General features: G+C 43.2%; 1 protein-coding gene across 1 annotated transcript in view; it reads left to right on the top strand.

The window, feature by feature from the left end:
* Positions 1-2,321: 2,321 nt before the first annotated feature.
* crabp1a (cellular retinoic acid binding protein 1a) overlaps positions 2,322-13,750 on the top strand; it is a 31,542-nt gene continuing 20,113 nt past the window's right edge. Inside the window, exons 1-2 of the mRNA XM_021564834.2 lie at positions 2,322-2,725; positions 7,130-7,308. Coding sequence (XP_021420509.1) covers positions 2,656-2,725; positions 7,130-7,308 — 249 coding nt within the window. The 5' untranslated portion in view covers positions 2,322-2,655. The remainder of the gene's footprint in view (positions 2,726-7,129; positions 7,309-13,750) is intronic.

The raw sequence follows: 13,750 nt of genomic DNA, 5'->3' as shown, positions 1-13,750 counted from the left end.
CCCTTTACATGTTTGCTGTACTTAGCTTTTCCTGTTCCTCTATTGTGGGTAAAGATGTGATTTTTCTTACCAAGTTTTTATTTACTTTGACCTTCTTACAATATGGTTTTCTTTACTTTTCCCTCAACCAACATATTGGCTATGTTACAACAATGTATTTAATGTTCAGTTTGTATGCTCCAGAAATGGTCAGTGTCATTGCTGTGATCCATCATCAAGTACACTTTAGACATGGGTCCTTACAGCAAACATTCACTTAAAAAATATATGAGTTGCAATACTCAATCAGCTTTGCTCAGTGCAAAGTACATGACAAAATATGTACTTTTCACCAAAACATCTGAAATGGTACAAAATGTCCTAAAATCTTTGTTTTACTGCAATATATCTACTAGTACTAATCCAAACTCACAATGGGGTAGGCCTATGCATGTCTTTTTTTTAGGGGGAGAAAGATTTTTTTAAATTATACCTTTATTTAACTAGGCAAGTCAGTTAAGAACAAATTCTTATTTTCAATGACGGCCTAGGAACAGTGGGTTAACTGCCTGTTCAGGGGCAGAACAACAGATTTGTACCTTGTCAGCCCAGGGGTTTGAACTTGAAACCTTTCAGTTACTAGTCCAACTCTCTAACCACTAGGATACCCTGCTTGTCTTTTGTTGAGTCTGAGACTTTTCATTTTCTCTTTCATTTAACTATCTATTTATATATTCCCTTCTTCTCTAATCTCCCAGACAGGTAGGCCTGATTTCTCTGGCATGAATTCTTTGACAGGGCCGAGTGCTTTGGAGCCGTGATAATGCTCATCTGGTGTCTGCCTGCCATGGCTGGCTTAAGGGAACCGTACTGTGAGGATCAGAACCCTCTGATCTCTCCCCTTCCATTTTCATATCACAACCACAAGCTTTATTCACCTATACTTGTTTTTGGTAGATTTTCATAACAATTAACAGCTGATGTTACACCAACGAGAGCAAGCGCTCCCTTCCTTCTCCATGTCATCCGGGGGGTGATTATGTAATGATGAAATGATAGGGGAGTTTCTACCTCTTCTGCTTAAGCTGTTAAAAAATGTTACGTTTTAGCCTGATTATTGGATTTAGAGTTTGGAGGCGAACTGTGTCAAGGTGAAAGAAAATTTAATTTTGAATCCCCAAAAAAAACTTTTAATCCAAAAGTGGTGCATTTTCAAAACTTTCCAGCTGAGCTGTTTCACTTGAGTTATTTCACAGAAGCCTTGACAGGAAATGGAAATAAATTATTTAAATTGTAATTATTGTTTAGAATTTTGCATTATTTTAAAAACTGTCCAGTAAAGTTGTTTCTTATTGTATCGTTCAGTGATGGTAAACAGATAAAATCAATCAATATGTTAAAAAGTAGAAATGGGAATCACCTTGTTTATTGTTCATAGTCAACTCAACTGGTGCTGGCAGTTTGAAAATAGCCATTAATGTGCTTTGTTTGTATGTATGAGACTCACTGAGTATGGTGGGCTAATGGGGTACTTTTGTTGCGTGCGCACACACACGCGCGCACTCACTCCATACTTTTCTGCTCATGACAATTTCAAAATGTCAAAGACGTAAACAAGTGAAGTTCAAATTAGAATATTTTATGAAGCCCTCAGAATTGACATTTTTTTCCCTTCATTTCAGTAGATGCTCTTATACAGAGAAACTTACAGTAGTGAGTGCATACATTTTTTTGTATTGGTCACCCATGGGAATTGAATCCACAACTCTGTCATTGCAAGTGCTATGCTCTACCAACTGAGCCACACAGGTTCCCTTAGTGTGCCACAAAAGGTAAAGGTTTCACTATTGAGAGCGATATGAGCATTCATATAAGGGGACCGATTTGTGATATAAGGTATACAATAAGTTAGGATGCAAAGAATAAAGGATTTCCATTTCCAACCATATGGTAGTGGGTTAACCATATCAGAAGATTTTGCCATAAGCATGGAAGTAAACTAGATTGCGCCATGAATAAAAACTATTCCCATCACAATACACAATCACTAACTGGAAGTATCAGACATGACTTTAAAATGTTAATTCCATCAGAAAATGTAAGTGATTACCATACCAACAATCTGAATATTTTACATGAATAAAAAAAAATCACACATGCTTACAAAGGTTATCATCTCGGTTCTGAATGCCATTCTGGGTTAGGGAATGACAAATTTGGTGTGTTCTGTCTAGTCTCAGAACAGATTGTGTGAAATGTCTTAGTTAATAATGGGACAGGGCTTCTAGGGGGAGGGACCTATAGTTATTCAGATTAAAGACACTTGCTATAACTACTGACAGAGACAAGGTCAAAACTGACACTAGAGAGAGAGAGAGTCAGAGAGTGAGACGACAACTGAGATAGAGGGAGCAAAAAGCAGACAGTAAGAAAAAGGTGTGTATATGAAGAATAGAGACACTTGCTTTATCTCGTGGCAAAGAGGAAGTTGAAGCTGCTACAGAAAGGGAGATACAGAAAGGAGAGAGAGGAAGATTGAGAGAGGCAGAGGTTGTGAGTGGAGAAGAGAGTGCAAAGCAGAGGAAAGGAGGAGAGTGAGAGAGAGAGGGTATAGGAAGCACAGAGAGTGGAGCAGGTTCTTTGCAGGCACAGCCTTTACTGTCAGCCCCAGCAGAAATGCCCAACTTTGCCGGTACCTGGAAAATGAAGAGCAGTGAGAATTTTGACGAACTTCTCAAAGCCCTCGGTAAGCCCCTTCTTGACGTTTTGTCTCTCTCATCCCTCTCTTTTTTTTCGCCCGTTCTTTTTTCAATAGCCTGCACAGTGCATCCCTGCATGAGCTTTATCCATCATGTGCATTTAAAAAAAAACATTTGTATTTTCCTTGGGCATTGCTTCACTTCCAACAATATGCTATTGTCTTATTTCATCCAAACGATGAGGGAGGGAGAGCATACAAGCAAGCTGTAGCGGGAAAGCCTTCAGCTACAGGAGATGTCAATTATATAGACATGGGTATTGTTATCGCCGGGGTCCGGCTGCATGTGCATGGGAACAACATTACTCATGTATTAGCGTTTAAGTAGGGCATGCGTTAGCAGTGTCAGTGGAGGTCTTCATGGAATTCTCTCCTCTTCTGCTTTTTGTGTTTTTTTTTCTCTCACTTGCTTTTTTCCCTTGCTGATCATTGTGATGGTTTAGAATTGGACCAGTTTATCTGGGTCATTCATTTGTGTGGCTGGGTCTTTCTGTGTCTGGACTGTAAGTACTATGCTGCTCAAGCAATGAGACCACACTGGTCATATTTTGGTTTTGGGTGAGAATATTCCATATGGGGCTGTTTGGGTTTGTTTGTTGCTCAGAGGATAGCTTTGAGTTGTGAGCACCATTAAACAGTTTAACAGTTAGTAACCCGACGGGTGCGTGTCATCAAATTGGCTCAGGGGGCCTATTAAATTATTAACATAAACATGTTACGGTACTATATTTCCAGGTACAAATTCAGTTCAAACCAGAAAAAGTATCAATCTATAACTTGAAAACTGCCCAACCCTTTTCTATTCATGAATTGTAAATAAATTACCTGAATTGAAAGAAAATTTGACCCCCTTGTTCTGGACCTGTATGAGTCCCTCAGCTTAACTAAGTTTGTTTAATATGCAAGCTGCAGTTTACTGACCTTGCTTAGCCTCCACCAAACAGATCCTGTGAACCACTCCGAGCTTTGATTACATTTTCCTTGTGAGATATCTACCAACCCAACACAGCACAGTTCAGCTATGACCCAATGGGGACCATTCTTCGTGATTATGATTGTATGGTTCAGAGAGATTGCATGCATTCGGTCTGTTCTGCGTTTCGTTCAGTCGTGCCCACAATCTCTTAAGGATCGGACCCTTTTTTTAACATTTTCACCTAAAATGACATGCCCAAATCTAACTGCCTGTAGCTCAGGACCTGAAGCAAGGATATGCATATTCTTGATACCATTTGAAAGAAAACACTTTGAAGTTTGTGGAAATGTGAAATTAATGTAGGAGAGTATAACACATTAGATCTGGTAAAAGATAATACAAAGAAAAAAACATGCGTTGTCTTTTTTTTGTTCCATCATCTTTGAAATGCAAGAGAGAGGCCATTATGTCACTTAGGAGTCTAGGCACAATTTACATTTTGGCCACTAAATGGCAGCAGTGTATGTGAAAAGTGTTAGACTGATCCAATGAAACATTGCATTATTGTTCAAAATGTTGTATCAGTATGTCAAATCGGAGGGCCTGTGCTCCGGACCTCTGGCAGTCTCTATGGGGGTGCTACAGGGTTCAATTCTCGGGCCGACTCTTCTCTGTATACATCAATGATGTCGCTCTAGCTGCTGGTGATTCTTTGATTCACCTCTACGCAGACAACACCATTCTGTATACCTCTGGCCCTTTGTTGGACACTGTGTTAACTAACCTCCAGATGAGCTTCAATGCCATACAACTCTCCTTCCGTGGCCTCCAACTGCTCTTAAATGCAAGTAAAACTAAATGCATGCTGTTCAACCGATCGCTGCACGCACTTGGCCGCCCATCTAGCATCACTACTCTGGACGGCTCTGACATAGAATATGTGGACAACTACAAATACCTAGGTGTCTGGTTAGACTGTAAACTCTCCTTCCAGACTCATATTAAACATCTCCAATCAAAAATCAAATGCAGAATCCGCTTCCTATTTCGCAACAAAGCATCCTTCACTCATGCTGCCAAACATACCCTCGTAAAACTGACCATTCTACCGATCCTTGACTTCGGCGATGTCACTTACAAAATAGCCTCCAACACTCTACTCAACAAATTGGATGCAGTCTATCACAGTGCCATCCGTTTTGTCACCAAAGCCCCATATACTACCCAGCACTGCGACCTGTATGCTCTCGTTGGCTGGCCCTCGCTTCATACTCATCGCCAAACCCACTGGCTCCAGGTCATCTACAAGTCTCTGCTAGGTAAAGCCCCGCCTTATCTCAACTCACTGGTCACCATAGCAGCACCCACCCGTAGCACGCGCTCGAGCAGGTATATCTCACTGGTCACCCCCAAAGCCAATTCTTCCTTTGGCCGCCTCTCCTTCCAGTTCTCTGCTGCCAATGACTGGAACGAACTGCAAAAATCTCTGAAGCTGGAGACTCTTACCTCCCTCACTAGCTTTAAGCACCAGCTGTCAGAGCAGCTCACATATCACTGCACCTGTACATAGCTCATCTGTAAATAGCCCATCCATAGCCCATCCAATCTACCTCATCCCCATACTTTATTTATTTATCTTGCTCCTTTGCACCCCAGTATCTCAGCTTGCACATTCAGGGCAGACACAGCAGGGGTTCAAACTGTAGAACCCAGGTCCTACATAAAAATGGATTTCATCAATCAAAATTATGCTCAATTATATCTCTGGGACCCTCAGGATGACAAATCAGAGCAAGATTACTGAATGTACATTATCTAACTTCAGAGGTGAATGCATCAAACCAGTTGCCGTGATAAAAGTTTTTTGTTGTTGTACACTCTCCTCAAACAATAGAATGGTATTTTTCACTGTAAATTTCACTTTGCTCCTTTAAATTGGACAGTACAGTTAGATTAACAAGAATTTAAGCTTTCTGTCCATATAAGACATGTCTATGTCCTGGGAAATGTTCTTGTTACTTACAACATCATGCTAATCACATTAGCGCACGTTAGCTCAACCATCCGGTGGGGGGGGACACTGATCCCGTAGAGGTTAACCACAACTGCCCCTGCAGATCATTAATTTCCTTTTGCATTAGTGCCTGGTTAACTGAGAGCCGTGCATCAGCCTAATGTGGATTCCGAAGCGGCTCTGCCTGTTTCTAACTACGTCCCTTTAATCATCTGTTAACTCGGAGGGAGAGGGTGCACGGTGGACCATGATGCCGGTTTCTTCACCATGGCAGCACGGAACATGCAGTGCTGTGTGCAGCTTAGTGCTATGACGGGATGTTAGCGTACATACGCAATAGCCTGGTCCATAGTTGGTTAAGGTTAAGACTACTGTTACACCAGATGCTAAGTGCTGAAACCCACTGGGCAATTCAATGTCTAGTTTTGAATTCATGTGAATTCAATGAGGAAAAAAATATTTAAAAAAGGCCACCATGTCATTGGATTTAGGTTAAAAAAAAAATAAAAAAATACGAAATTCCCTTATGTTGATTACTTTTTTCAAATCCAATCAGTTTTCCATGTTGATTTAATGTCATCACATTGAATTTTTGTTGTTGAAATGATGTAGAAACAATGTTGATTCAACCAGTTTTTGCACAGTGGGAAGTATCTAAATCTCTTCATGATCAATGCATGTTTGAGGGAAGCCATAGGGTGAATGTCTGGGAGTGAGTCCTCCTCCTTGAATATCCCACAATCTAACCGTCAGTCTGTATCTGTGGCCATTTTGCCTGCAAGATAATATGGACAGTGTAGGGAGAGACCAGCAAGACCTGGTAGGGCTGATTCAGACAGTTGGAAGGACGTAGGGGTGGCCAGACAGACTTGCAAAGTGGCACAGGGCACGCCAAAGCACTCCCCTCCTGCCAGGACTTTGCCATGCTTCTTGGTCACTGCTTTACACAGCCAGCCACCAGATTCTCCGAAACCTAATTCAGATCTGGCCCTGTCACACAACAAGTGTTGTTTTTTTCCCCTCGGGGCAATCAGGCCAAATACTTAATCTCTTGCGCAGACCGGAGTGCCAATAATTCCTCCGATTTCTCCTCAAGTTTTCAGATTTGTTACCACAGAGCACTTACCAGAAGAACAATGCTCTACTATTATGGTTTATCACTTTTAATTGGTGTCTGTTGAAGAAAAGCTATTCCTCATTCAGTTGGCCTATCATGTTTTTAAAAATAAGGAAATATACATGATTAAGTAGCCAGGAGAAGAGAAAGTCCATAAAGAGTGAGAGAGAGGTAGGGCAGTGTGGGATGGTGAGAGAGGGGTCAGGTCGAGGACTGTTTTGGGGTAAATCTGGTCCAGACGGATCTAGGCAGTGGGGGGTGTCTGTCTGTCTGAATCAGGCCTAACTCCCTCCTCCTACCCTTCCATTCCCTTCTCCCTCCCTGGTCTCTGCTGTGCCCATCCAGGCGTGAATGCCATGCTGAGGAAGGTGGCTGGGGCTGCTGCCTCCAAGCCTCACGTGGAGATCCGTCAGGACGGGGAGCAGTTCTACATCAAGACATCCACCACCGTCCGCACCACCGAGATCAACTTCCACATCGGCCAGGAGTTCGACGAGGAGACGGTGGACGGCAGGAAATGCAAGGTAATGTGGAAAGGGTATCCTCCATTGTGCAGTACATGTCGCCTCTTAATAAGTATAATGCACACTGATTTAAAAACAATTATATGACATGAAGTCAGTCATAAAGAAGTATTCAACAGATTTTGGCAAATTACACATAATATGCCCATATTTATTTTTCTACTTGTTAGATAAACACTGCTATTAGGGCACATTCTTGTTCAGTCCAATGGCTTACTTGACTACATCTAACACACTAAATATGAAAATACTGGCAGAGAACTGTGATCACATTGCCAGATTCTGGCAATCTAATACCTTATGCTAATTGTGGGATTGAAACTCTCTTCACTGGAATCTTGCCTGCAGATTTCCTATATATTCAAACATTTATTTCTGAATACAGTTATACAAAAGTATACAGACCACCTGCTCTTTCCATGACATAGACTGACCAGGTGGATCCAGGTGAAAGCTATGATCCTTTATTGATGTCACTTGTTAAATCCACTTCAATCAGTGTACAGTCGTGGCCAAAAGTTTTGAGAATGACACAAATATTAATTTTCACAAAGTTTTCTGCTTCAGTGTCTTTAGATATTTTTGTCAGATATTACTATGGAATAATGAAGTATAATTACAAGCATTTCATAAGCGTCAAAGGCTTTTATTGACAATTACACAAAGTTGATGAAAAGAGTCAATATTTGCAGTGTTGACCCTTCTTTTTCAAGACCTCTGCAATCCGCCCTGGCATGCTGTCAATGACCTTCTGGGCCACATCCTGACTGATGGCAGCCAATTCTTGCATAATCAATGCTTGGAGTTTGTCAGAATTTGTGGGGTTTTGTTTGTCCACCCGCCTCTTGAGGATTGACCACAAGTTCTCAATGGGATTAAGGTCTGTGGAGTTTCCTGGCCATCGACCCAAAATATTGATGTTATGTTCCCTGAGCCACTTAGTTATCACTTTTGCCTTATGGCAAAGTGCTCCATCATGCTGGAAAAGGCATTGTTTGTCACCAAACTGTTCCTGGATGGCTGGGAGAAGTTGTTCTCTGAGAATGTGTTGGTACCATTTTTTATTCATGGCTGTGTTCTTAGGAGAAATTGTGAGTGAGCCCACTCCCTTGGCTGAGAAGCAACCCCACACATGAATGGTCTCAGGATGCTTTATTGTTGGCATGACACAGGACTGATGGTAGCGCTCACCTTGTCTTCGCCGGAGAAAATTACTTTACCCCAGTCCTCAGCAGTCCAATCCCTGTACCTTTTTCAGAATATCAGCCTGTCCCTGATGTTTTTCCTGGAGAGAAGTGGCTTCTTTGCTGCCCTTCTTGACACCAGGCCATCCTCCAAAAGTCTTCACCTCACTGTGCGTGCAGATGCACTCACACCTGCCTGCTACCATTCCTGAGCAAGCTCTGTACTGGTGGTGCCCCGATCCCACAGCTGAATCAACTTTAGGAGACGATCCTGACACTTGCTGGACTTTATTGGGTGCCCTGAAGCCTTCTTCACAACAATTGAACCGCTCTCCTTGAAGTTATTGATGATCCGATATGGTTGATTTAGGTGCAATCTTACTGGCAGCAATATCCTTGCCTGTGAAGTCCTTCTTGGGCAAAGCAATGATGACGGCACGTGTTTCCTTGCAGGTAACCATGATTGACAGAGGAAGAACAATTATTCCAAGCATTGCCCTAGTTTTGTAGCTTCCAGTCTGTTATTCGAACTCAATCAGCATGACAGAGTGATCTCCAGCCTTGTCCTCGTCAACACTCACACCTGTGTTAATGAGAGAATCACTGACATGATGTCAGCTGGTCCTTTTGTGGTAGGGCTGAAATGCAGTGGAAATGTTTTTGGGGATTCAGTTCACTTGCATGAAGGACTTTGCAAATTATTGCAATTCATCTGACCACCCTTCATAACATTCTGGAGTATATGCAAATTGCCATCATACAAACTGAGGCAGTAGACTTTGTGAAAATTCATATTTGTGTCATTTTCAAAACTTTTGGCCACGACTAGATGAAGGGGAGGAGACAGGTTAAAGAAGGATTTTTAAGCCTTGAGACAATTGAGACATGGATTGTGTATGTGTGCCATTCAAATCAAATCAAATTTTATTGTCACATACACATGGTTAGCAGATGTTAATCCGAGTGTAGCGAAATGCTTGTGCTTCTAGTTCCGACCATGCAGTAAGTAATTTAACCTAACAATTTCACAACAACTACATTATACACACAAGTGTAAAGGAATGAATAAGAATATGTACATAAAAATATATGAATGAGCGATGGCCGAACGGCATAGGCAAGATGCAGTAGATGGTATAGAGTACAGTATGTACATATGAGATGAGTAATGTAGGGTATGTAAACATTATATAAAGTGGCATTGTTTAAAGTGGCTGGTGATACATTTGTGACATCAATTTTTCATTATTAAAGTGGCTAGAGATGAGTCAGTATGATGGCAGCAGCCCCTCAATGTTAGTGATGGCTGATGGCCTTGAGATAGAAGCTGTTTTTCAGTCTCTCGGTCCCCGCTTTGATGCACCTGTACTGACCTCGCCTTCTGGATGATAGCAGGGTGAACAGGCAGTGGCTCGGGTGGTTGTTGTCCTTGATGATCTTTTTGGCCTTCCTGTGACATCGGGTGGTGTAGGTGTCCTGGAGGGCAGGTAGTTTGCCCCCAGTGATGCGTTGTGCAGACCTCACTACCCTCTGGAGAGCCTTACGGTTGTGGGAGGAGCAGTTTCCGTACCAGGCGGTGATACAGCCCGACAGGATGCTCTCGATTGTGCATCTGTAAAAGTTTAGGAGTGTTTTTGGTGACAAGCCAAATTTCTTCAGCCTCCTGAGGTTGAAGAGGCGCTGCTGCGCTTTCTTCACCACGCTGTCTGTGTGGGTGGACCATTTCAATTTGTCAGTGATGTGTATGCCGAGAAAATTTAAACTTTCCACCTTCTCCGCTACTGTCCCGTCAATGTGGATAGGGGGTTGCTCCCTCTGCTGTTTCCTGAAGTCCACGATCCACCATCTCCTTTGTTTTGTTGACATTGAGTGTGAGGTTATTTTCCTGACACCACACTCCGAGGGCCCTCACCTCCTCCCTGAAGGCCGTCTCGTCGTTGTTGGTAATCAAGCCTACCACTGTAGCGTTGTCTGCAAACTTGATGATTGAGTTGGAGGTGTGCATGATCACTCACTCATGGGTGAACAACAGGGAGTACTGGAGAGGGCAGAGAATGCACCCTCGTGGGGCCCCAGTGTTGAGGATCAGCGGGGTGGAGATGTTACCTATCAGGAAGTCCAGGACCCAGTCGCACAGGGCGGGGTCGAGACCCAGGGTCTTGAGCTAAATGACGAGTTTGGAGGGTACTATGGTGTTAAATGCTGAGCTGTAGTCGATGAACAGCATTCTTACATAGTGGTAGGCTTGATTACCAACAATGACGAGACGGCCTACAGGGAGGAGGTGAGGGCCCTCGGAGTGTGGTGTCAGGAAAATAACCTCACACTCAACGTCAACAAAACTAAGGAGATGATTGTGGACTTTAGGAAACAGCAGAGGGAACACCCCCCTATCCACATCGATGGAACAGTAGTGGAGAGGGAAGCAAGTTTTAAGTTCCTCGGCATACACATCACAGACAAACTGAATTGGTCCACTCACACAGACAGCATTGTGAAGAAGGCGCAGCAGCGCCTCTTCAACCTCAGGAGGCTGAAGAAATTTGGCTTGTCACCAAAAGCACTCACAAACTTCTACAGATGCACAATCGAGAGCATCCTGGCGGGCTGTATCACCGCCTGGTACGGCAACTGCTCCGCCCTCAACCGTAAGGCTCTCCAGAGGGTAGTGAGGTCTGCACAACGCATCACCGGGGGCAAACTACCTGCCCTCCAGGACACCTACACCACCCGATGTTACAGGAAGGCCATAAAGATCATCAAGGACATCAACCACCCGAGCCACTGCCTGTTCACCCCGCTATCATCCAGAAGGCGAGGTCAGTACAGGTGCATCAAAGCTGGGACCGAGAGACTGAAAAACAGCTTCTATCTCAAGGCCATCAGACTGTTAAACAGCCACCACTAACATTGAGTGGCTGCTGCCAACACACTGACACTGACTCAACTCCAGCCACTTTAATAATGGGAATTGATGGGAAATGATGTAAATATATCACTAGCCACTTTAAACAATGCTACCTTATATAATGTTACTTACCCTACATTATTCATCTCATATGCATATGTATATACTGTACTCTATATCATCGACTGTATCCTTATGTAATACATGTATCACTAGCCACTTTAACTATGCCACTTTGTTTACATACTCATCTCATATGTATATACTGTACTCGATACCATCTACTGTATCTTGCCTATGCTGCTCTGTACCATCACTCATTCATATATCCTTATGTACATATTCTTTATCCCCTTACACTGTGTATAAGACAGTAGTTTTGGAATTGTTAGTTAGATTACTTGTTGGTTATTACTGCATTGTCGGAACTAGAAGCACAAGCATTTCGCTACACTCGCATTAATATCTGCTAACCATGTGTATGTGACAAATAAAATTTGATTTGATTTGATTTGGTATTCCACTTGTCCAGACGGGTTAAGGCAGTGTGCAGTGTGATTGCGTCGTCTGTGGACCTATTGGGGCGGTAAGAAAATTGGAGTGGGTTTAGGATGTCAGGTAGGGTGGAGGTGATATGGTCCTTGACTAGTCTCTCAAAGCACTTCATGATGACGGAAGTGAGTGCTACGGGGCGATAGTCATTTAGCTCAGTTACCTTCGCTTTCTTGGGAACAATGGTGGCCCTCTTAAAGCATGTGGGAACAGCAGACTGGGATAATAATTGATTGAATAAGTCCGTAAACACACCAGCCAGCTGATTTGCGCATGGTCTGAGGATGCCATCTGGGCCGGCAGCCTTGCGTGGGTGAATGGGCAAGACAAAATATCTAAGTGCCTTTGAACAGGGTATGGTAGGTAGTAGGTGCCAGGCGCACCGGTTTGTGTCAAGAACTGCAACGCTGCAATGTTTTTCACACTCAACAGTTTCATGTGTGTATTGTCGTGAAATTATTGTAATCGAAAGGAGAGACCTTTACATTTCTTCAAAACAAGTCAACTTTATTATTTAATTGCTGCAGTAATGGAGCTGGTCGGTAACCACCCCTGGAGGTGATCACTGAGAACTCAACGAGTGGATTTGAGCCACATTTTTATAGCGAATTCCATCCTCCTGGAGGTTCATGACAAACAACAGATGTATGGAATGGGTCACAAGGTTACTAATAATTAACCCATAGGGTTTAATAGGAATGCACTCATTGGCTCACCGCTCAATCTCAAAAACAAACACAGGCCACCCAACTCCGAGTTTGGTGCCAGAAGCTCAAAGCACAATCAGACTTGGAAGAGGAGTGTTGATTGTGTTGGGGATTACCACATTAGTGTGGTGGGTAGGTAGGGGGGAGAGGGAGTTACTGTACATTTGGAAATGGGGAAATTTGGCTTTCAGTGATGGGATGGATTTGGGTTGGCAAAATATGGGGGTTGAGCATTGGGTAGGGTGGCAGAGCTACAGAGACTGGGAAAAGTGTGCTCTGGGGTTCCCTGAGTGTCACGATCGTCGTAATGAGCGGACCAAGGCGCAGCGTGATTGAAGTTCCACATCTTCATTACGGTGAAACTTTAAACAAAAACAATAAACCAATAACCAAACGTGAAAGTAGTGGTGCACATGCACAAACAATGGCTACCTAAATATGATCCCCAATTAGAGGCAACGATTACCAGCTGCCTCTAATTGGGAACCATACAAAACCAACATAGAAATATTGAGGTAGAACACCCCCTAGTCACGCTCTGATGGTCAGGGCATGACAGTACCCCCCTCCCAAAGGTGCGGACTCCGGCCGCAAAACCAGGGCATGGGGGGATGATAAATAAGACTGGTTGAAAGTGTGTGTGTGTGTGTGTGTGTGTGTGTGTGTGTGTGTGTGTGTGTGTGTGTGTGTGTGTGTGTGTGTGTGTGTGTGTGTGTGTGTGTGTGTGTGTGTGTGTGTGTGTGTGTGTGTATCTGTGATTGTGACAAGGCTATTAGGGTTTTCTTTTTTCCTTTTGAGTAGCGTTTCCATGAAAAATATACATTAACATGGCTGACTTATTAATATCATGCTGACGTCCGAGAAAGTGGATTAGAGGGCTGACATATATGAGATAGATGGGGCCTCTCTCCAAGCTTTGGCCCTTCGGGGAATTCTTAAGCCTTTATTTGGAATGAGCAGGTCACGATGCCACGTCAGCGCAGATAAACTGTGACTCAGCCATATTCATCGAATACAAGGTACTACACCAGTCCCCGGTTATAGGCTGCTTTTCCACGAGGGTTGTTGCATGTCATTTCAGCAAGCAATGA

This window comes from Oncorhynchus mykiss, chromosome 2 (assembly GCF_013265735.2).
Source record: "Oncorhynchus mykiss isolate Arlee chromosome 2, USDA_OmykA_1.1, whole genome shotgun sequence".
Classification (NCBI taxonomy): domain Eukaryota; kingdom Metazoa; phylum Chordata; class Actinopteri; order Salmoniformes; family Salmonidae; genus Oncorhynchus; species Oncorhynchus mykiss.
This window is presented reverse-complemented; position numbering and strand designations above follow the sequence as displayed.